General features: G+C 36.3%; 5 protein-coding genes and 1 long non-coding RNA gene across 11 annotated transcripts; 2 read left to right on the top strand and 4 right to left on the bottom strand.

Annotated features, from left to right (window-relative positions):
• Positions 1-588: 588 nt before the first annotated feature.
• LOC140836653 (GTP-binding protein ERG-like) lies at positions 589-4,055 on the bottom strand. Its single transcript, XM_073202324.1, has 8 exons — positions 3,388-4,055; positions 2,895-2,984; positions 2,440-2,585; positions 1,786-1,944; positions 1,651-1,717; positions 1,311-1,418; positions 1,086-1,225; positions 589-1,019 (listed from the first exon to the last, which is right to left on the bottom strand). The coding sequence occupies exons 1-8, from the start codon at positions 4,045-4,047 to the stop codon at positions 935-937; spliced, it is 1,455 nt and encodes a 484-aa protein (XP_073058425.1). The 5' UTR covers positions 4,048-4,055; the 3' UTR covers positions 589-934.
• Positions 4,056-5,330: 1,275 nt separating this feature from the next.
• Positions 5,331-9,922, bottom strand: LOC140836654 (protein SUPPRESSOR OF FRI 4-like). Of its 3 annotated transcripts, XM_073202326.1 has the most exons (7): positions 9,533-9,920; positions 9,109-9,209; positions 8,102-8,228; positions 7,407-7,816; positions 6,480-6,634; positions 6,315-6,368; positions 5,331-5,645 (listed from the first exon to the last, which is right to left on the bottom strand). In XM_073202326.1, the coding sequence occupies exons 1-7, from the start codon at positions 9,727-9,729 to the stop codon at positions 5,574-5,576; spliced, it is 1,116 nt and encodes a 371-aa protein (XP_073058427.1). In that variant the 5' UTR covers positions 9,730-9,920; the 3' UTR covers positions 5,331-5,573. The 3 variants fall into 3 exon arrangements, with proteins under 3 accessions (XP_073058427.1, XP_073058426.1, XP_073058428.1); XM_073202325.1 differs by having other exon boundaries at positions 5,331-6,368; positions 9,533-9,918; XM_073202327.1 differs by lacking the exons at positions 5,331-5,645; positions 6,315-6,368; positions 6,480-6,634 and adding an exon at positions 6,654-6,852 and having other exon boundaries at positions 9,533-9,922.
• A 948-nt stretch (positions 9,923-10,870) lies between these two features.
• Positions 10,871-14,058, bottom strand: LOC140836656 (phosphoribosylaminoimidazole-succinocarboxamide synthase, chloroplastic-like). 2 transcript variants are annotated; one of them, XM_073202329.1, is made up of 12 exons: positions 13,711-14,057; positions 13,529-13,630; positions 13,288-13,417; positions 13,027-13,119; positions 12,867-12,955; positions 12,021-12,101; positions 11,735-11,824; positions 11,546-11,635; positions 11,416-11,466; positions 11,293-11,339; positions 11,159-11,216; positions 10,871-11,087 (listed from the first exon to the last, which is right to left on the bottom strand). In XM_073202329.1, the coding sequence occupies exons 1-12, from the start codon at positions 14,002-14,004 to the stop codon at positions 11,028-11,030; spliced, it is 1,185 nt and encodes a 394-aa protein (XP_073058430.1). In that variant the 5' UTR covers positions 14,005-14,057; the 3' UTR covers positions 10,871-11,027. The 2 variants fall into 2 exon arrangements, with proteins under 2 accessions (XP_073058430.1, XP_073058429.1); XM_073202328.1 differs by having other exon boundaries at positions 10,871-11,216; positions 13,711-14,058.
• A 1,541-nt stretch (positions 14,059-15,599) lies between these two features.
• Positions 15,600-17,000, top strand: LOC140835994 (polygalacturonase QRT3-like). Its single transcript, XM_073201408.1, is given in 4 exon segments — positions 15,600-15,818; positions 15,908-16,412; positions 16,415-16,588; positions 16,591-17,000. Coding segments are annotated over 4 exon segments (1,086 nt in total). The 5' UTR covers positions 15,600-15,710; the 3' UTR covers positions 16,890-17,000.
• Positions 17,001-17,639: 639 nt separating this feature from the next.
• Positions 17,640-19,947, top strand: LOC140835995 (polygalacturonase QRT3-like). Of its 3 annotated transcripts, none has more exons than XM_073201409.1 (4): positions 17,640-17,883; positions 18,206-18,436; positions 18,525-18,764; positions 18,859-19,947. In XM_073201409.1, the coding sequence occupies exons 2-4, from the start codon at positions 18,239-18,241 to the stop codon at positions 19,873-19,875; spliced, it is 1,455 nt and encodes a 484-aa protein (XP_073057510.1). In that variant the 5' UTR covers positions 17,640-17,883; positions 18,206-18,238; the 3' UTR covers positions 19,876-19,947. The 3 variants fall into 3 exon arrangements, with proteins under 3 accessions (XP_073057510.1, XP_073057511.1, XP_073057512.1); XM_073201411.1 differs by lacking the exon at positions 17,640-17,883 and having other exon boundaries at positions 18,207-18,220; positions 18,254-18,436; XM_073201410.1 differs by lacking the exon at positions 17,640-17,883 and having other exon boundaries at positions 18,183-18,436.
• LOC140835997 (uncharacterized) lies at positions 19,648-20,663 on the bottom strand. Its single transcript, XR_012118961.1, has 2 exons — positions 20,578-20,663; positions 19,648-20,013 (listed from the first exon to the last, which is right to left on the bottom strand). It is a non-coding gene; the product is annotated as an uncharacterized lncRNA (long non-coding RNA).
• Between the last annotated feature and the right edge of the window lie 726 nt (positions 20,664-21,389).

A 21,389-nucleotide genomic window follows, 5' to 3' on the forward strand; every position in this document is an offset into this window, starting at 1 on the left:
TTTGTGTCTGAAGCGTAGCACGCACTTCTGCTTGTATTCCTGACAGTAACTCGTTTAAGATGACGGGGTCTATTTCATCACTCTTGTAATTCCATGAGTTACTTCTTAGTACATCTTCCCCCAAAAAGCATTTGCCTCGATAATTTGTAATGGTTTTTAGAATAAATGACAGCTCAAATTTTGTTAAAATCTAATTGACACTTACTCATTCCTCATACTTAAAATGAGTCATGATAATAGGAAATCTAAGATAAATCAAAATAAAAAAAAATTACATGTAAGTCATGCTTCGATTTTCTTATGTGTTAAGACGAATACAAGCCAACAAATCGTGATTTTAATTGGACATTCAATACAAAAAAATTAAAAGCAGAAACATGTAATTATTTCTTATGTCATGTTCTGATTTAATTGGACTTTCAAAAATTAAAAACCAAAAAAAAAAATTCCTAAAAAAACTCTAAACACCTAGGCCCTCCTATATCCGCCTAGGAGTGCTGGCCGCCTAGCACCTTTTCAGTGCGGTTAGGCGACGCCTAATGCTTAGGCGATCACTTAGCCCGAGTTTTAGAACACTGGTGTTAGGTATTAAAAAAAACCCCAATTTTATAACTTTGATCCTTAGCTAAATATAAAAATTCAGACATTAAAATACCAAAAGAAGATACCTAAACATCATTGTACACTAAGTCCAAGTTGCATGTCACAGATTATTTTCCAGTACATACTCGCATGCTTTTGCTTGTGAACCTGCATTCACGGCTCTTCCTCAACAATGTATTCCCCTACGCTTTGGTTCTTTCAATGCAATGAGCTAATTCACTCCATACTATATCAACTTAAGAAATAATTCTGTATAATTCACAATCCCTCTGGCTTCTGTAAACACACCAGCTGGTTGGTTAATTTACAGCGTATATGATGATTCTTTGCATCATTTAACTCTAACCATGAGAATAAGATGCACATTTTTCTTGAATATAGAACGTAGCTCCTCGTTAGCTTCCATGCCTATCCGCCTGCATCATTATTTTATTATTTGCAGAACCATTAAAATTATGAGAAAAAATGATGAACATGCTCACCCTATTTTGGACCCTTTGCTCCCAACTAAAATTTTGCGTTGGCTTATCTTGTGAGTGATGAAATGCTGCTCGATCCGGAGAGAACCGTCTCTCAATTCCTTCCACCCCATCAAACGGTGTTCAATGCCATATGGTATTTCCTATGTTTGCGGAAAATTAATGAACACTCACTTGTCTCCCACATCCGGCATGAAAACAAATAATACAATGCAAGTATTAAATTACCTGATGCACATGATCCAACAATCTCTCTTTTACAACTTCTAGTGATATATTTTTCATAACTTCTTCACTCATGTCCATGGGTTCTTCGTCCCATGGTCTTTTGACTGCCTAACCATAAATACAAGAGCCAATTGTAAAGCTCGAGGGGTTCTCATTTCGTTTATTTGTTATGTGCATAGAAACATAGAAAAAATTAGGATATACAACGAATTTTTACTGATAAAAAAATGAGAAAAACGAGAAACAAAAGTTACAGAAACGCAGAACACAGTATGAATTTTCACAAACTTTTTTCGTCCTTATGATCTATTAAACTTAATGCCCGTTAACTAATAACTACCTGCTCCATTAAATATCGAGTAAGATCTCTCACTCCGGCACCCTTCAGTCCTGAAATCATGAAGTACCTAGCAAGCAGTAAAAGTAACATCAGGCATCGTTTAGATGAATATTCAACTGAAGATAAAGTATTTACCTTTCATATCCAGGAAGGTCTCTAAATTCCTCGGAAACTTTTTCAAGATCATTCTTCTTTGTGACTAAATCAACCTTATTTATGCATAGCACACGCTTCTGGTTTGGGTACTTTATTGACCCCATTCTTTCAATCAATCTCACCACTCTTGAGTCAGGTCTAGATTCATGAAAAACAAGAAGCACACCTTCACACTTCACAAGCCACGTAGTAAACCAAGGATACACCAGAGCAAAACAGTGAAAGTCACAAGTTGAAAATATCACACTCATATCTAAATTTATCATTAGAATTGCAACTTATGAGTTTCCTGATATGTGGCAGTAACACAGTTCACTATGTTTCTGTATAATACCACTTACAGAGAAATGGATACTCATGTCTTTCAGTGCTGAAAGAGCCTTTGGTTAAGTAAAATGAGAAACCACAAACTTCTAAATAATACCACACATAAATTTATGTGCATCATATGAACAAATGACTACTTATGAACATATTTCATCCTTCGTATATAAAATATCTACAGTATAGCTTCAAGAAATCACATCAGATTTAGAACAAGGGACCTGTACCAACAAGATATTGAGGAACATCAGAAAAAATAATCAGCACATTATAAAAGATTTAACCGAATTACTGAAAGAAAAGCCAAACCTGGTGAGATGCCGGTGCACATCAAAAATAACTATCAGAACGTCATACAAGTAAACGGAACTCCATGCACTTTCATTCCGGACTTTGATGTCATTGTAAGGAAATCCACTTTTCTTGAGCATAAGACCTGGTGTATCAAAAAAACACTGAAAGAATATCACAATTAGTTGGAAACCATCAACAATAGTAATTAGATTTGGGGCAATTAAATATTCTTCTAAAGAGTTATTTTATTATATTCTTCCTAATGTGAAGGATTAAAGCATTCCAGGGAATTTAAAATGGGCACATATAGAAAATATACTTACTGAAAAATCGGATCAAGGAGATAAAATAGCAGAAGTGCATAGTCAAACAAATATGCTCTCAGATGATACTGGTAAAACTGAAGGGAATCTATGCACAAAATTAAAAAAAAAAACTGAAGGGAATCAAGTAGCCAGATCTAAACGTACAATTTGGGTATAGCCATTAGTCAAAACTCCAAGCACTTCATGCGTTGTAGTATTTATCTTCCGTGAAACTGCTGAAACTTTAGTTCCTACCTGAAAAACAATAATAAAGATGACAAATCTGGTAACTACCTGTTTAAATGATTTCTCTTCATCCATACCTTGCGCATATTGAGAAAAAAAGGTGGCCAATATCAAATATCAACATAGCTACATGAAACGCAAGAACAGTACCAGAATAAAACTTCCAAAAACATTGAACCAATTGCAATTGTTCTTAGATCACAATAAAAGTAAGCAGCCAATAAACAAATGCATCAGCACTCAATAAATTACTCAATAGCTTGCTTACTCTAGATAAGTCTATCTAGAGCAAGGATGCAAGTTAACCAATTTTCTTTGAAAAATTCCCCCAACCATGACCAAAACACAAAGGTCAAAGCTTTTAACAGAAGGCAAAGCAAAAAAGGAAAAAAAGAAAGAAAGAGAAACGGACCATGAAATTAGTTAGAGCAGATTTTCCAGCATTGGGAGCCCCGATAATGGCAACAGACAGAGACTTCTGGTCCTCCTCCTTGACCTCCCCCACCTCCACATCCTCATCCTCGTCTTCTTCATTCAAACACGGCTCAAGCAGAGCCTTTGCCATTGCGGCTGCCTTGTTCTTCTTCTCCTCATCCCTCCTCAAGATTCTCAAATGCGACACATCCTCCCCAAAAACTTTGCTTTTTATAGTGTCCCTGTATCTATTGGACCACGTTGCATCATCATTACAAGTATTATTATCACCATTATTGGGTTTCAAATCAACATTGAAGTCGGGATAATAAGAGCTATCAAATACGGGTTCTTGTGGGTCTTCAAAATCCCCGGAATTTGTGGAAGAAAAGGGCTCAGTTTGCTGAGGCTCGGCCGAATAAAAGCGATGTAAAAAGGGAGAAGTGAATAGGGTGAATTGAGCGGAGCAGAGTGAGGCCCGTAGTGTTCTCAATGGCGCCCGAACGACTATCATAACTTGAAGAAAATAGACGCGTGAATCAGCAAAATCCCTGTCGAAGTTGCCAAGAAGAAATGTGTGTTTAGGACGAAAGGGTTTTTGATGTTGGAAAAGGATTTTGAGTGAAGGGAGGCTACGTAGTTGGGGCATGATGGTCATTTCGTGAAAAAAAAAACTTAATTATTTTGAAAAATCAAGCCTTGTTCAATGATTAACTTAAAATTAAAGTGAGTCTCATATGAAGTCGTCTCACGGATCATAATCTGTGAGACAGATCAACCCTACTCATATCCACAATAAAAAGAAATATTATTAACATAAAAAATAATAATACTTTTCATGGGTGACCCAAATAAGAGATCCGTCTCACAAATACAACCCGTGAGACCATCTCACACAAATTTTTGTCTTAAAATTATGTTCACAAGGAAAAAAAAAAAGAGAGGAGCTTGTTAACAAATTTGAAGTCACAGTTATGAAGGGGAAAAATAAGAAAACGAGAAAAACAAGTAAACGAGAAAATACCACAACGTATGGTTCGATTTTAAGAACTGTGAAGTACATTAAAAACATTAATCAATAGATGGAATCGTAATCGAAAATATAGATTCAACTGAATTAGAATCAGTACATCATTGCATGAACTTTCAAATTCATACTTTTCACCTTTGTAATCGATCTCTCGGTAATCTTAATATATAAAACAAAAATATCAAAAAATAGAGAGACCAGTTCAAGTTAGTTTTCTGTTCGGCCCAACTCACGAACGACATAGAGTCAAGAATCAATATCACCAGCTCTACTTATTCGGATAAAGATTTGTTGTTTACATATTGTTCAATTTATAAAGGGTGCGCTGATTTTGGTTTCAGATTGTTAAAAAAAATCACCTGCTCTGATTAAAAAAATTCGCTAGTCATTTAAGCATACCAAATATTTGGTTTTAAATCAGTCGACAATAATGTCTAACATCATAGTTAGGGTAAGCAGAATAACGCAATGAGTCATGATGAAGTGTGGCTACAGACAATGGCATAACGTCACCAAACGAGAAAAGACAAACTGAGAGATTTGGGGTTTGTTTCACCCTACCCGTGCATGCACTGTAGTTAGGGTAAGCAGAATAACGCAAAGAGTCATGATGAAGTGTGGCTACAGACAATGGCATAACGTCACCAAACGAGAAAAGGACAAACTGGGAGATTTGGGGTTTGTTTCACCCTACCCGTGCAGGCACTGCCTGCACGGCTGCACGGGCAATGAACGGCCCGGATCACTCCACATGAGTGATCCGAGCCCACCTCCATGTAAAAAAAAAAAAAAATACCTCGAAAAATCCGATCCGTTGGATCGACCCCTGCAGGCAGTGCCCGCGCGGGTAGGGTCGACCGAACCGAGATTTGGTAAAAAAATGAGTAGCGCACTTACTGGAGCTTCGACACTGATACAATCAGACTGGCTTTTATTGCAAAACATGAAAAGAGAATCATTTTCAGATCCTAAAATTCAAGAAAATATATATTAAACTTTGTCAACGGTATAAAATAGAAGATATCCTGAGACCTGATCCCGAAAGAATACAATAAATAAATTAAAAGAACGGTAGCAGCAAGTTCTCCAACCAATGTTAAAAGTAGGACTCGAAAAGATGCATTCCCAGCTGCTGCACTACTCATGCATTATCACTAAAAAGCCATGCGACCTGCGAGTCTGCTCTCTGATATCCTTCTGTCTATTGCTGCATCAATTGAGCTCATCTGAAACACACAATCCCGTCAGAACTTATTAGGGAACAAAAACAGCAGGCATTCTCGTAATCAGCACTGGAAAAGTAAAGCTTAGCTTACAGTCGGTAGATACCAAACTTTGCAAAAAGGGCTGACCTGGACTATTGAATCCACATCGATTTAATATCGTACAACATGAACGGAAAAATTGTAGTTCCAGCAAACCCAAGACTTTGTGATCAATCACAATGAGAGTTCAAAAAATAGAATAGATAGAATTTCTACAGAGCAATGCACAGATTCTGATCTTAAAATTTAACAAGATTCGAGAGCCCTGGAGTGATTATACAAGTTAAATTACTAACCGTTAACAAAGATAACGAAAATACCTACTTGAACCTTTGTTGACCTCAAATTGGTGGAATTGCTTGCGAACCGGAGAATGGCCAAGTAAGATAAAACATCTCATCGCATCAATGGGATTGAAAATGTAGAAACGTAAAATCAAATTGCTAAGATGTTTTTCTCGGTGTATTTTTATTTTTATAGCAGAGTAAATAAACGTACATGCAGAATTACGGACAAAACAAAACAAAAAAAGAACTTTTTAGATGACAAAATGCAATGCGGGACCACCTGGGTTGAGTGACTCAACCACCATCCACAGAAGAATATTAGCTTGAGGCAATTATGACTTACCTGGCTATTCTCATCGTGCACCTGATACTTCGATAAGGACATTCTTCTTTCCTCCTGAAAAAATTTACACCACAAATGAGTGCGATGACTCCACAGTCCAATGAAGGTGAAGCACTAGAAAGCATTCCATAAACAAACTTCAGATAAGAAAAGAAAATAACTAACCATGGACATTGCCTCATCATCCCACACTAAATAAACCTCGTTTGTTGCAGGCTGGGTAACTGGAGCCTTGTTTGCAATTACCGGAGGAGGTCCGATAGAAGGCCCACCAGTATTTGGGCCAGATGCATAAGAATGTGAATTTACGGGTGCTACAACTGTAAAGACAATACTTTAGACACAACACGGTATATTTTTAGTTGTGATGTCTAAAGGAACAAAAAGCAGTAAAAACATTAAGAATAATTTGCTTTGTGTCCTCCATCAGAAACATTAGCATTCTGCCCATACTTAATTTGCTTTGTGTCCTCCAACAGAAACATTAGCATTCTGCCCATACTTAGCACCAGTATCAACATTGTTGATTTCCTACAAACTAATAGTAAAAAACCCAAATGTTTTTCCAGTATACTCAAATAAAAAAAATATACTGCAATTAAATAGAAATCTTTCCATAAATATAAATCCTATGTAATGGCATTAAAACTGAAACAATTCCTTAAAAAATGTATTGTTAAAAAATTATATAAATATAATCACTACAACTAGAAGTATCACTCATAAATGTAGCCAACTGACCAAATACACAATAGCCTGTTTCAGCAGAAGTGTTTAGTTATCAAGGCATAATAACTCAGCCGGCGCTTCAGTTACATTCTAACTAAATTCATTCTAAAAAACCTGGTAGTAATTTCATTCTGATCAAAGATACAATAGCCTGTTCCAGCAGAAGTGTTTAGTTATCAAGGCATTATTCAAGTCAGCCAGTGCTTCAGTTACATTCTAACTATATTCATTCCAAAAAACCCAGTAGTTTATAATTTCATTCTGACATGGAACAAATCTAACAGTAAATTATTGTCCAAACCAGATAAAAAGAGCAAGGTCAAAAACATTTAAGGGAAAAAGAGAATGAAAAGAACATAAAACCTGAAATTCCCGACGTATGAAAGCTATTAGGTGGCAATGTGCTGCCTCCAAAGTTGGACTCTGCGGTCTTCATAACAAAAGTACTAGATGGTAGGCTCATTGGAGGCATAGCAGAAAATGGCGAACTTTGAGAAGTAACACTATTGTTAGGAACAACAGGAAACAAAGGTTGAGACACAGAAATGTCGGGTGTAGCAGTAGGCATCCCTGGAGGAGCAATTGATAATGACTGTAGATGCCCAGGGGGCATTGCAGGTGGTACAGAGAGCCTCACGTTCTGCACAGGAAATAAAGGTTGTTGCGGCAAAGGAGCAGCAGGAGGAACAGAAATAGCTGGATGTCGTGGGTACCAAGGTTGTGGGTGAGGTGGAGCCGGCCAACCAGCAGGAGGCACAGGAACTCGTGGATAACTGCATTCATAAGGCAATTATATTTGCTCAACAATGGTAATGTTTCCAAAAGATAATAATGTTTTTACGAATAAAAGGAATTACATTTATTGGTTGCATTATTTGACAATTCACAAGCATAGAATAGCATTTTCGATGTAGGGACATTCTCAGATACTAACAAGTAACAACGCAAGGAAAAAAATCAACCCATCTTTCTTTATTTTTTTCACTTTCTCAAAGTTATTGTATTTTATACATAGAACAACGTAAAGTTCAATGAAATTTAAGTAGATAAGAGCATACAAGGGAGGCATTGTTCCCAGAGTAGGCCGGGAAGGAAATCCGGTACCAATTGTTCCTGGAATCACACTGCCAACTATTTGAGATGATGCATAATCAACTTTGGCTGTTTTTGCAGGAGTTTCTTGCTCTGTAAAAATATAATAATAATAGTAATCATAAGGGTATCAGCCTGATAGAGACGTGAATCAGTAATTGCTGCAAAATTCAATCACCGAGCCCTCTAAATATTAAGGTTCAAATAAAGTATCAACTATCAACTGAAGAATAATATAAAGCCTAAAACTTCATAAAATTCCAAATTTTAATTTCAAGATATTAGAGTGCGTTATGATTTTCACACTGATCAGATTCAATTGAGTTTTTTGGTCCACTGACCTAACTCTTTGGTTCTCCAAGCAGAACCAAATTCAATGATAAATTGGATTAAAGACAAAAAAGATTGTAAAAGAAACCATTAAAAAAATGGTCTAGTTCAGTTTGGTTTCAGCTATTTCTCTTTCAATATATCCCACCTAATAAATCAGAATATAAAATACCGTGGACCTCCCCATCCATAAAAAATGGAACAGCCAGCAACAGGAGCAATAAACATCTACACGAATCCACTGCTAGAGTTCAGATCTCATGGGTCCTGATATCCGTTCAAAGCTTTTGAAGTGTGCAGTGCAAAGAAAAGTTATTTTCATTGAGTAAGGAAAAATATAGATAGCAGATGGAGGAGAGAGCCGGCTTGGTGTAAGGACTTAATTTCTTAATAGAATTAAATGGATATCTACTGTAAAGTTGACTGTCATTTGAAATAGAACCGTATGTGTTTTCCCGGAAGTGTTTGACGGCCGGGCACAATTAGAGGAAATCGGTCCTACCACACGGACAATATAAGGAGAACATTGGAAAAAATGAGCCAAACAATATATCATCTGTAGATGGTACACCGATTAATACTAAACCAAACCAAAAGTGATGTCAAAACTAATTCAAGGGAAAATTCACAATATAAAGCATACCTTCCTCTCCATAATGAGCAGCGAGAACATCAGGTGGAATACCTTGCATTCCATAAATTTCAATCTCTGTTGATTCCCTTCCAGGTTTTGCATTTGGAACTCTGTGAGGAATGTAATCGTATAATTAAGGGAAAAAATACAAAATTAAGCATTCCTATGGAAACTTAACAACTTGAGTAAATCACCCATATCAATTTTCCTGGAATTAACGCTAGTGTTTTATCACAGAAACCCTAGGTATCCCCCAATATAGTTAAATGAACAAACGAAAGCAAAACATTCAATGCCCAGGTCTCAGTAGAACAAAATTGGTATTAAAATCGAGATTGAAAACCCAAACAAGGTTAACTAATATGAACAGCTTATGGTGAATGCTCGTGCTGGTGTGTGGGTGGAGGACAAGATGAAAAAGAGAGACACTGACTGGGAGACTTGTTCCTTGTGAACCTGGAGGACATGGATGGCCATGCCGCTCGCCGTGGAGAGTTTTTTGTGGCAAACATGGCACTTGAAGTGCTTGGCCTTCTGGTGCTGCACCAATATCTTCTCGTCCTCGAACTCCCGGTCGCAGTAGTAGCACCACATCTTATCAACAGATCCTCTCTTCTTCTTTTTCCCCATCGGATACCCGCTCTGTTCGATTCGATTCGATTCTTCCCTTCCTCTCCGAGATCTTGTTCGACAAGTTGTCTTGCGTTTCGGTTATTGAAATATTTCTGGGGGAGGGAAACAATTTAGGGTTTCGGAGAGAAGCGGTCGATCATTCTCATAATTGGCCCGACCGACCAAATGAAAGCCCGAAGGTATTGTGTCCGTGGAGCATTTATTTATTCTTCTACATTGTTGGTTAATAGCTTCAAAAAAATCTTCAATTTAATTAATTTTTTTTAAAAAAATTAATTAAACCATAATTAAAATCAAATATAATTTATCGATCATTAGTTACAAATACTCAAAAATAATTTTAAAAAGAATCTTGCAAACAAAAAAAATAACATATTTGCTTGTTATTAATAAAGCAAAGTTTAGATAATAATAAGTAAAAATTTAAAATAAACCCAACATAATAATTTGGGCAATCTATACTTCTGTAGTACTATATTATGTTTTTCCAAATATTCCGCAACATGCTATATCATATATAAATCCCACTCCGTTAATTTATTAAATAATAATATTAGTTAAACAAAAATTAATGTGAGACAATCTCATGAGTCGTATTTTGTAAAACGAATATCTTATTTTTAGTCATCCATGAAAAAATATTATTTCTTAGGTAAAGAATATTACTTTTTATTGCGAATATCGATAAAATTAACTTGTCTCATAGATAAAAATTCGTTAAAACATCTCACAAAAAACCTCCTCTTTTAGTTATCTAGTCAAATTTTTTTTCCCATAATTTTCTCAACCATCGTCTACAAAATAGAATAAATAACTTTTAAATTTATTTATCCGTCATTTTAAATATAAAAAATTCACAGCTATAACAAATATTTATTTTGTACAAAGATATTAAACCAAAATAATTTTTTGAAATAAAAATGTATTATACACACACAATAAATGAAATATTTTATACACCCAATGCATGTGTCACGTCGTTGGTATATTATTGCAAGTTTCTGGATTTCAAAATTTTTTATGACAGATAATGTAGCAGTTGTAGCTGACATGTCATGTTTCTAGTACATACTATGACCTTATCGAGTATGGAAGTGCGTGAGCTATAGAGATTTGAGACAACAACGAGAGACATGAATCACAATAACGTAGTACTATGTATTAACCAAATTTAACTTTTTCAATAAAGTAATGCCCATAATATATATATATATATATATATATAGTTTACTGCGGATGGATGGGGTGGGTTCCCTCCAAAAGAATCAAATGGAAGAAGTGTCAATCTGATTGTTCTAAGATACAGACAGAAGTGCCCGTGAAACATTTTCAGATATTCGATCATGTATGGGATCCTGCACAAAACCCAAAATTTCACATTAAGAAGTATATGATAAGTCGCACTGTATGATACATTTCCACTTACCTGCGAGACGGGAATCTCGAATTTTGATTTTGTTATAGTCTCGTACAAGAGGATATACCTGTAGTCATCAAGCGTGCCGTTTTCGTATTGAATTATATAAAATAAAGCTCGACAAAATATGGAAATTATAATACCGCCAAGCCAATTCAGAAACGAGCTCTTCGGGTGCTTCGGGCAGGACCTAAGAATGTTCCCAGAGTTATATTCAACATGGAAAAAAAAGAGAAATAAGCATATTTATATATTGAGCAATTTACCTCATCTTCATAAGGGTTGCAGTGATCTCTAAACCACAGCCTCAAAAATTCCTACCAAAGATTTAGAAAATAAAATTATAATGGACATAAGCATGTTGTAATGGCTCCAAATCAGGTCACCATCATGAACCTTGTCGATGTTTTCAGGCTCAAGACCATTTCGAAACCGCTCCTCGTATGAATCAGCGATCCAATACCTACTTGAGTCAGGTGTATGAACCTAACGTTTGACAAATTAAAAAGATAGATTATTCAGTGAATGCATGCCATTGATTGAGCATTGACATGCATCTATTTCAGGCACAAGCATCAGACTAACCTCATCAATCAAAACCACTGAACCATCAGATCCCTTTCCAAATTCATATTTGGTATCTACCAAAATCAGACCATGTTCCAAGGCAATGCGCTGCAATACCAAAAACATGAACTTTATGGACGATTAAAATATTTTGAAAAATAAAACACCCAGTGCATGAGCGAAAACCTGCTATACAATGAGACTATTATGTTTAGATGATGCGTAATTACAAGTCAATCTCAATAAGCAACAAAAATGTAGGAATTGCATGAAGGAAAAAACATGAAAATTCAACAATAAGCACCTGCCCATACTTGAACAGCTTTAATGCAGCCTCACTTGCTTCGTCATAGTCAGCTTGAGTCATCATTCCCAGCTGAACAATCTGTCCCGCAAATCACGAACATGAGCAAATGTACACGAACATGCATAATTAGATGTTTTAAGTTTGTATGGATGGCAGCCTTGGTACAAATCAGCTTCTTTCATTTTGAAAATAAGGAGATGCTTCTAAGTTCTAACTATAAGTCCTTCACCACAATATTGCTTGTAATTAAACAAGGAGAATGGTTGAACCTTCATGGATCCCTTCCTACAAGGATCTTCTTATGCTATGGACGACATTTAAGCATCTCCATATGCCAAAATTTGGCACACTTTGGTTTACATTTTTTTTCTTTTTTTTAGCATCAATTCAGTATTTATTGGCACAAAAGTTTGGTAAGATTAGACTTTCGTTCAAGCATACACAACTAAAAGAAGTCCCTTGCCTTTCAGTTTCAATCAAAGAATTATTTGTTTGTAATTCTCTTCACGAACAAAGCAAACGATTGAATTCCACGGTCAGAGATGCTCTATTTGCCTAAAATACTATTTTTTGAATGCAGCCCCGTCAAAACCGTCAATCCATCGGATGACAAATCATCTGCATGATATTTTTATGGGGAAGTGGCATTGTCTCGGTGTTGCACGAAAAAAGTACATTGAAATACATAAAGGTCCTGAGAGCGGGACAGTTTGTGGATCTAGACATTCAAGAAATATAAAAATATTGAGGGATATTCGAAGCACACAAGCATATTTAATTAAAGTTAGAAACGATTAAACAAGTTACTAAAAGAAGAATATAAACAGTTCAAGACATGCAAACCTCTTTGGGAGTTGTGGGAACATCATGATCTACGTCTTTAGTGGTCGGTGTGAGTATATTTGCTGGCAACTTTTGGTTTTTCACCAAATCTATAACAGATAAATGCAGAAGTGTCAGTTAAAAAATTAGCATAAATCGTCTATTCAATCCCAAGCCTCACCATCAGGAAGAGCATTTCCGCAGTAGTTCCGAATGCCTTTCTGGTAGACAGTCCAAAGTGATGTATCAGTACTTCCAGTCACATAGCCTCTAACTACGAACAAGAAGCATTGTCAATTGGCATTCCAGATAGATAATCCCAGATAAAAAGAAAGGTATAATAACTCTACTTCGTGCAAGGAATAGTGCTCTGCAAAAGGCTTATAACTCACCCCAAAACACTGGCTGCTACAAGAAAAAGAACATTAATTGAATTACTCACCAACAAATTCAACAGGAAATACAACACACTTTTTTGCAATAGTGACGTTTCTATCTGGAGATGAAACAACTGCATTAGGAATTATGTGCCGAGTTTTATTAAACCACCACAAACTTGTTTCATTGAGCACCTGCAGATATCAATATGCAATTAAAAACCTAAAATAACATGTTACTGAGTTAAAGCTCAGTGCAGACAAAACATAGGGCATGGACTCGATCACACTAGGCACTACAATTACCTGACCCTTGAATGGGATTGAAGCAAGAACCCTATCAAAAGCACTTTGCCTGTCAGTTGTGACAAGTACAAGATAGTCTCCACAGTCATAAATATCTCTAACCTTCAAAGATTGCATTTTTCTGTTCAGTAAGAATCATTTCTCAATGGGTCCTGTGGAGAAATACGAAACAGTAAATTCACCTTGCCTCTGGTTTTGGATTGAATACCAGGAACTGTTAAATGGAGATGAGTCTCGGACAGGCAGCTGGAAAGCGAATCTTTGATTGCATTCATCAACTGATTCTTCCGATCGATAGTGGTCAAGGCTTCAACAGAGCGCGGCGGTTGGCCTTCCATTGATAATGCAGATAACTTAAAACTTTTGAGTACAATTGTTCGATTTGCAGATGATGATGATAGGAATCTTGATGAATCGAAGTTACTTTGGAGAAAAGGGTTTTTTGCGGCTAGGTTTATGCATCGACACTCAACCATTCTTTTTGCGCTTGCTGTTGTTTCCTCTAGTCTACAATAAATAAAAAATGCTCATATCTATATGTTCATTCGGTTGGTTCGATTTTAATTTATCTAATTTCGATTCGGTTTTTGGTTAACAAACATGTAATCCAAAATCCAAACAGTTTAGTTCAGGTTAAGGTTGTACCATAATCGATCGGTTTATACTGTTCGGTTTTCTCGGTTTGTTCAATAATATATGATACAATTAAAAAAAATCATAAATTTCATCAAAATGTCATCTAATAAGACAATTAACAATTAGCAAAATATGAAGATTAAAATAAATAAATCTGTCTCAAATCACGAAATGAATCGTTCTCAGTTCACAATGGGGATAACGATAATATGTTTCAGATGGAAAGGTCAGTCAACTGGAAAAATCCAACATGGAAAATGGAAAAAAAAAATGTAACTTCTGCTGTTCAAACTTCAAAGTTTCAAGGACTAAGGCACCAAATTTAGTGGGAAATAGAAAATCAAACAAATAAAATCAGACTTCCAATGCTCATTGGGTATAAAAATTGTTGGGTAAAATCATGCATTAAGCCTCAAATTAATTAAATCTAACTGATATAAACCATAATATAACTAACACAATATCGAATAAATAACAAAAAAGAAGTACTTAACAGAAGAAAATAAAGAAGTGACGCAACAAACCGATGGTTGTTCTGGAAGCTACGAAAACCCGAGTTTGAAGACTTTATCCATGAGGGTATCACATTTCTTCAACTCCATCATGAATGCTCGGCTCGAGCTTTATTAGGAGGTGACGAAACATATTATCTCTTGGATATTTCGATTTTTTATTAATAAAAACGAAAAACCGAAATTTCAAATAGAATAATTCTAAAGATATAACAAATATATCGTACATCGATGTTTGCAACAATTATATCATGATGATTTGTTATTAGTTCGTGAGATTTTGATAAATTGAATTTTTGTATTGATTTTTTTAGCATGACTTATATACAAAACCAACTATCCAAAATGATTGCTACTCTATTGGTATAATTAGTTTACGCACGATTCTTGCTTGAGGATCGTCATTAGAGTGATTTCTAGCAATGATTCATGAATTAATTTATATGCACATGATTTTACAATCACACGTTAGAATCGATCTCTCCTTTAATCTCAGTTGGTGCCCTCTCTTTCCGTGGGCTATAGTTAATCAAATTTCTTAACATCTCTATGTATTTCTACCTTTTCTAACCTACTAAGTTGCTAGCAAGCTATGTCAGCACTCTCCATATAATTGTGCATGTCGTATAAATCGATATTGACGAAAAGTCCCTTGACTGTTCCCAAGCCAAAGAAATGGAGAACTCGAGAAGAGCCATGCTCTGGCTGAGTTCATCACGGTACAGGCGGTGTATGGGCATGACCACCTAAATGCTTTGCTGGCAAAAGGCGATGGTAATTATGATACAACTTCAAGCGGGTTTGGTTCTGCATTGGGTGCTGTAAGTGCCTTACAAATCCTTGAGCACCGATTTGATTGTCGATATGATCATGACGAGCATATTGTAATGTGCTGTGTGCAGGCTAATGCGGCAGCTCCTCAGGTGTTTCATGTGACAGCTTATGGAGCAAATCCAACAGGAAAAGTAGACAGCACCGATGCAATTATTGCAGCAATATCCGATGCGCTCAAACTACCGGGTAGCGGGTTCTTGATGAACGGAATTGTGAATCTTGGTGGAGCACGGATTGATCTTGATGGTGGTAGCTACTTGATCAGTCGTCCCATACAATTTCTTGTATCTAGAAGAGTGAACTTGCTCGTGAGTAATTTTTGGAACAACTTTTTTTTCCCAACTTGATCAACTTACATAGCTCATTTTGGATTTACTGGTGATTTTTCTGGCGACAGATTCACCGAGGGTCACTGAAGGCATCCAACATTTTTCCAAATGGCGGCTATTTGATAGATTTATCACACGTCTCACCCAGCCGATTAGAATATAACTACGAATTTGTAACACTACGAGATCTGTTGCTGGACTCTAATTACCGGGGTGGAGGAATTCAAGTAGTTAAATCTCTGAGAAACAACATCGACAACTGCTACATGACCCATTTTAGCACCGTCGGTATCTCAGTAAGAGGCGGCCACGAAACCTCCATCAGACATTCCTATCTTGGGCAACACATCACTGCTGGAGGTGATCCCGGCGAGAGGAGCTTCACGGGCACTGGAATCGAACTACTAGGGAACGAAAAGTCAACCAACGTTGATCTTGGGATATTGATCACGGGTCAAGCCAACATCATATCTGACGTCCATTGCTACAACAAGGCCATCTGTTTCGGTGGAACAGGAATCTACCTCAAACTCCCAGGATTGTCACAGACACGGATAGTGAATTCTTACTTCGATTCACAGGCATTGTGGCTGAAGACCCGGTGCAACTCATCATAGCCAACAACTTTTTCCTCGGAGACGCCTATATCGTGCTCAAATCGATAAAGGGTGTGGTGAGTGGAGTGAACATCGTGGACAACATGTTCTCTGGGTCTGCCAAGGGTATCGACACTGTTCAGTTAGACCAAAAGATGGGACTTTCAAGAAGATCGATCAAGTTGTGATCGATGGGAATAACGTTAATGGGATGAATCTGAAGTCCACCATCGCAAGAACGAGCGTGCAAGGAAATGGTAACTCATGGGTGGCGGATTTCAACTCAGCATTGGTGTTTCCCAACCTCATCAAGCGTGTAGATTACACATTCATCACAGGCGCCGCCTCTTTCCCAATCCATGTACTGAGAAGCATCTCAGGTAACAAGGTAGTGATTCAACCGCATGCACCAGTTCCTGCAAGTGTTTTCATCACTGCGGATCAAGGAGCATGATAACTTCAGGAGGCTCTAATTTTTAGTAAATTTTTTTCAATCGGTTGTGGTCAATAAATTAAACTTTCGCAGATTGTCAAATTTTGAATATTTCCAGAGAGGGTAGCCGTAGGATTAGAGTGAGTCTCATGTGAGACCGTCTCACGGATCATAATCTGTGAGACGGTCAACAATACTCATATTCACAATAAAAAATAGTACTCTTAGCATAAAAAGTAATACTCTTTTATGGATGACCCAAATAAGAGATCCGTCTCACAAATAATACCCGTGAGACCGTCTCACATAAGTTTTTGCCATAAGATTATGTATCAACTCTTCTCTCTGTTGTAGAGGCATATAATAATGTACCGAGACAAGACAAGATATTATTGTTTCCTCTAATTAAAGAGTCTCATTCATTGTTAATAATTATATATATGTCATTGTTTTATTAGAAAATAATTTCTAATTAAGGAGATACACTGATTTTCCAACTTCCGGAGTCTCGACTCCTCAGCTCCTTTGTCGCAAAAAAAAAAAAAAAGAACAATATCCATTTGCCGACTAGCAATCAAATTTATCTCAAATTTCACATGAATGCTTCTCAATCAATCAAAAATGATGATAAGGAGATCATTACGGACCTTAAATGTCATATTTTCTGTTGGGATGGTGGTGCTAGAAAAACGCAAACTCTTACCAATTTGGGTGATAAAGTTTATATATACCTCATATATCATATATATTTCAAGATTCTAACAACAGAAACGAGCTAAAATATGAGAATCGGATATTTTTCTTCAACCGGGAAATTGATAATATAACAAATTAATCTTTGCTAGGATTTCCCATTAATTTTTTACGGTTCTACAAGTAATAAAGGAAATGTTCGTCAATTGACAGAAGGAAAAGCAAATATTCTTTCTTGTATGCACATACCTGTACAGTACATGTTGAAAGTTGGATTTTATTTGAATTGACGGAATTTCAGCTGACTTTTAATACAACAAAGGTATCGAAATTCTCTGATTTAATATTTCTCTGGTGTTTGCCTCATGACCAAGTTTGATTTCCACCTAGTTATCATTTCATTACCTTATTTGTTGTGTCAAACATTTGACTCAAGTGTTACAAAACGTTAATGTTATAAATATTCATATTTTACGTTCTTCATCGGTTTAACGTATTGTTGGATAGTGAAATTATTAGCATGTGTGTATGAGTCATATATTATGACTAAATATTTTTTCTTAGGACATTGTAAAAGTTAAACACCAAGAGAAATTCTTGTGGTGTGTACGTGTATATATCAACACTGACGAAAATTATTCCAGTTTCTCGACATTGTGGTGAGTTGCGTCGGCAGCATGCAAGGGAGGGAGATGATTGGAAGAATGGAGAATTCAATTTTCTTGCAGCTTATGATTGTAATTGGATTTGTCAGTTTTATTACAACACAAGTGTATGCACACCCCAAGGTTGATGTAAATATAATTTCCAGTGGACATGTTCCTAATCGACGCCATCACGTGCCAAAACATAAAGCTTCGCCGCCGTTGGCCACAGTAAGCAGCAAGAAAAATCATCGGAACTCTAGTTTGTTGATATGATGTATGCCGATGATTAATGATCAATAATTGTTGTTTGGAGCAGGCTAATGCATCAACTACTCATGTATATCATGTGACATCTTACGGAGCAGACCCGACAGGGAAAACAGACAGCACGAATGCTATTATTGCAGCTGTATCTGATGCACTTAACGGACCGGGTAGTGGGTTCTTGATTAATGGAATTGTGAATCTTGGAGGCGCGCGCATTGATCTTGATGGTGGCAATTACTTGATCAGTCGTCCGATCCAATTCCCTGTCCCTGGAAGAGGAAACTTGTTTGTGAGTAGTTCTTGCATGAAATTTCTTTTAATCTGATTAATGATCCCCCGATCACAGATATGAATATAAAGTATATACGCATATTTGACAACAGATTCAAGGAGGGTCACTAATGGCATCAAACGAATTCCCAAATGACAGCTATTTGATAGACTTATCACTTGCTGCCTCGACAAATGGATCAGATTCGGAATATTACTTCGAGTTTGTGACACTACGAGATCTTTTCCTGAATTGTAACTATCGCGGTGGAGGAATTCAAGTAGTTAAATCTCTGAGGATAAATATTGACAACTGTTATATAACCCATTTTAGTACAGTAGGTGTCTCTGTAAAAGGTGGCCACGAAACCTCTATCAGACATTCAACTGTGGGACAACACATCACCGCTGGTGGTGATCCTGCTGAGAGGAACGTTACAGGCATAGGAATCGAACTGGCTGGAAATGATAATTCAATCACAGATGTCGTTGTGTTTTCTGCGGCCATAGGAATTATGCTCTCCGGTCAAGCCAACACCATAACCGCAGTCCATTGCTACAACAAGGCCACTGGTTTTGGTGGAACAGGAATTTATATTAAACTCCCAGGATTAGCACAGACACGGATTGTGAATTCCTACTTAGATTATACTGGCATTGTTGCCGAAGATCCAGTGCAACTCACCATATCCAATAGTTTTTTCCTCGGCGATGCATACGTTGTGTTCAAATCCATGAAGGGTGTGGTGAGTGGAGTGAACATAGTGGATAACATGTTCACTGGCTCCAACAAGGGAATCGACACAGTGCAATTAGATCAGACGAATGGCGCTTTCAAGCAGATTGATCAGGTTGTGATTGATGGGAATAACGTGAATGGGATGAATCTTAGATCAACAATTGCAAGAAGAATCTTGCAAGGAAACAATAGCTTATGGGAGGCAGATTTCAACTCAGCGCTGGTGTTTCCAGACCTTATTAAGCGTGCATATTACACATTTATCGCAGATGACGCCACCTCTTTCCCAGTCCATGCTTTGAGAAACATATCGAGTAACAAAGTAGTGATTCAATCGCAGACAACGGTTTCTGCAAGTGTACATATCACCGCGGATCAAGGGGGACCTTGATCAGTCAATTCCCTCCTTCCAATTATCAGAAGGAGAGAGAACTTGAAACTTAAGATTTTGTTTCATATTACATACTCCGAAAGATGTATAAACATACTATGATATAATATTATCTGTTATTGAAGAATATGACAGACTCTCTTTTCCCTTTCTTGCAACTTGTTAGCTAGTGTTAGCTAGTAAGAGTTTGGTCATCACAATAAACGTGTTTTGCCATATTACGTTTCTAGTATGTGTTCAGCTAAAAGTGTATTCTCAAAATCATTTCTTCTGCACTCTAACAAAACTACATTTTATTCAAAAAGATCTTGAACAAATACAAAAACGGGAGACAGTAGATATTTTCACCGAATTTTCTTCTTAACTAAAGAGAAGTAATATGATATCTCCTGTGCCGTATTACTACAAGTTTTTGTAGCACTAACTATATATATCTCTCCAAGATTCATCCTTAATTCCTAGCAGCAGTTGCTTCCCATATTGAAGTACGTAGTACTATAATCTCCAGGTCCGCAAAAGTCTCGCAGGGAAAAGTTTTCCATGTCAAATTTTCCAATATCAAAGAATTATCTCCGAAACATGACATCTTCAGTAGTTTTTTTTCTTGTAACTATGTAATATTTATAGTTATCATTAAATGTTTCGTGAGTGTTATTTTTTTATCGGATCATTCAGCCTATGGTGAAATTTTTTTCAAACTACGACCCTAACTTTACCATAATTAAGTAATTTGTAGACTTCGATCCATTTCCGACAGTGACAAATTCCATGTTATATTTAAACTCGAGAGTAGTTGAAAGTATAAAATTGTGTGAACACGTATTATGGTCCGAGGGTGAGTCCAGCTAGCACTTGCATGTGTTGTTGAACTTGACTAATTAACATGTTAAAATCTTTCGAAAAGAAAACAAAACAAAAAGTAAATATTGTACTTAGTCATGTATACAAAGTCTTTCTCATTTGCGGATTGACTTGGTTAAACTCCAATTAATAGTGTCATACATCCACCTTATTAAGTTAACAAGTCGAATATCATTTGAAGAACATGCGATAAATCGTGGATCTCGGGATTTCGCAAAGTAAAAAAGTAAAACATTCAAAAAAATAAATAAATAAAAAATATATATAAGTTAGTAATTGATCAAAATTAGTTTTATGTCTCTTGGATCTATATCTGTGAGATGAGTTGACTAGATCTATCTTTGTAATAAAAATATTATTTTTGACATAAAAATAATATTTTTTTCATGGATCGGTTCGGGTTGGAGATATGTCTCATAAATTTTACCCGTAAGACCTTCTATGAGGAGTTTTTGTGTTTGCTCAAATATCATCGTAGTGTGCGTATGATAAAAAAAGCGCTAACTAATTACACTTTGATATCAAAGAATTTTAATGACTTTCAATTAAGTTATTTTATTGAACGTCATTAAATTCTTTATATATAAATTAGGAAAAAAAAATCATTTTTTAGTCAACTAACTAGTCCAACTTTGTTTTTGGATCCATTAAAT

This window comes from Primulina eburnea, chromosome 7 (assembly GCF_022965805.1).
Source record: "Primulina eburnea isolate SZY01 chromosome 7, ASM2296580v1, whole genome shotgun sequence".
In the NCBI taxonomy this organism is placed as follows: domain Eukaryota; kingdom Viridiplantae; phylum Streptophyta; class Magnoliopsida; order Lamiales; family Gesneriaceae; genus Primulina; species Primulina eburnea.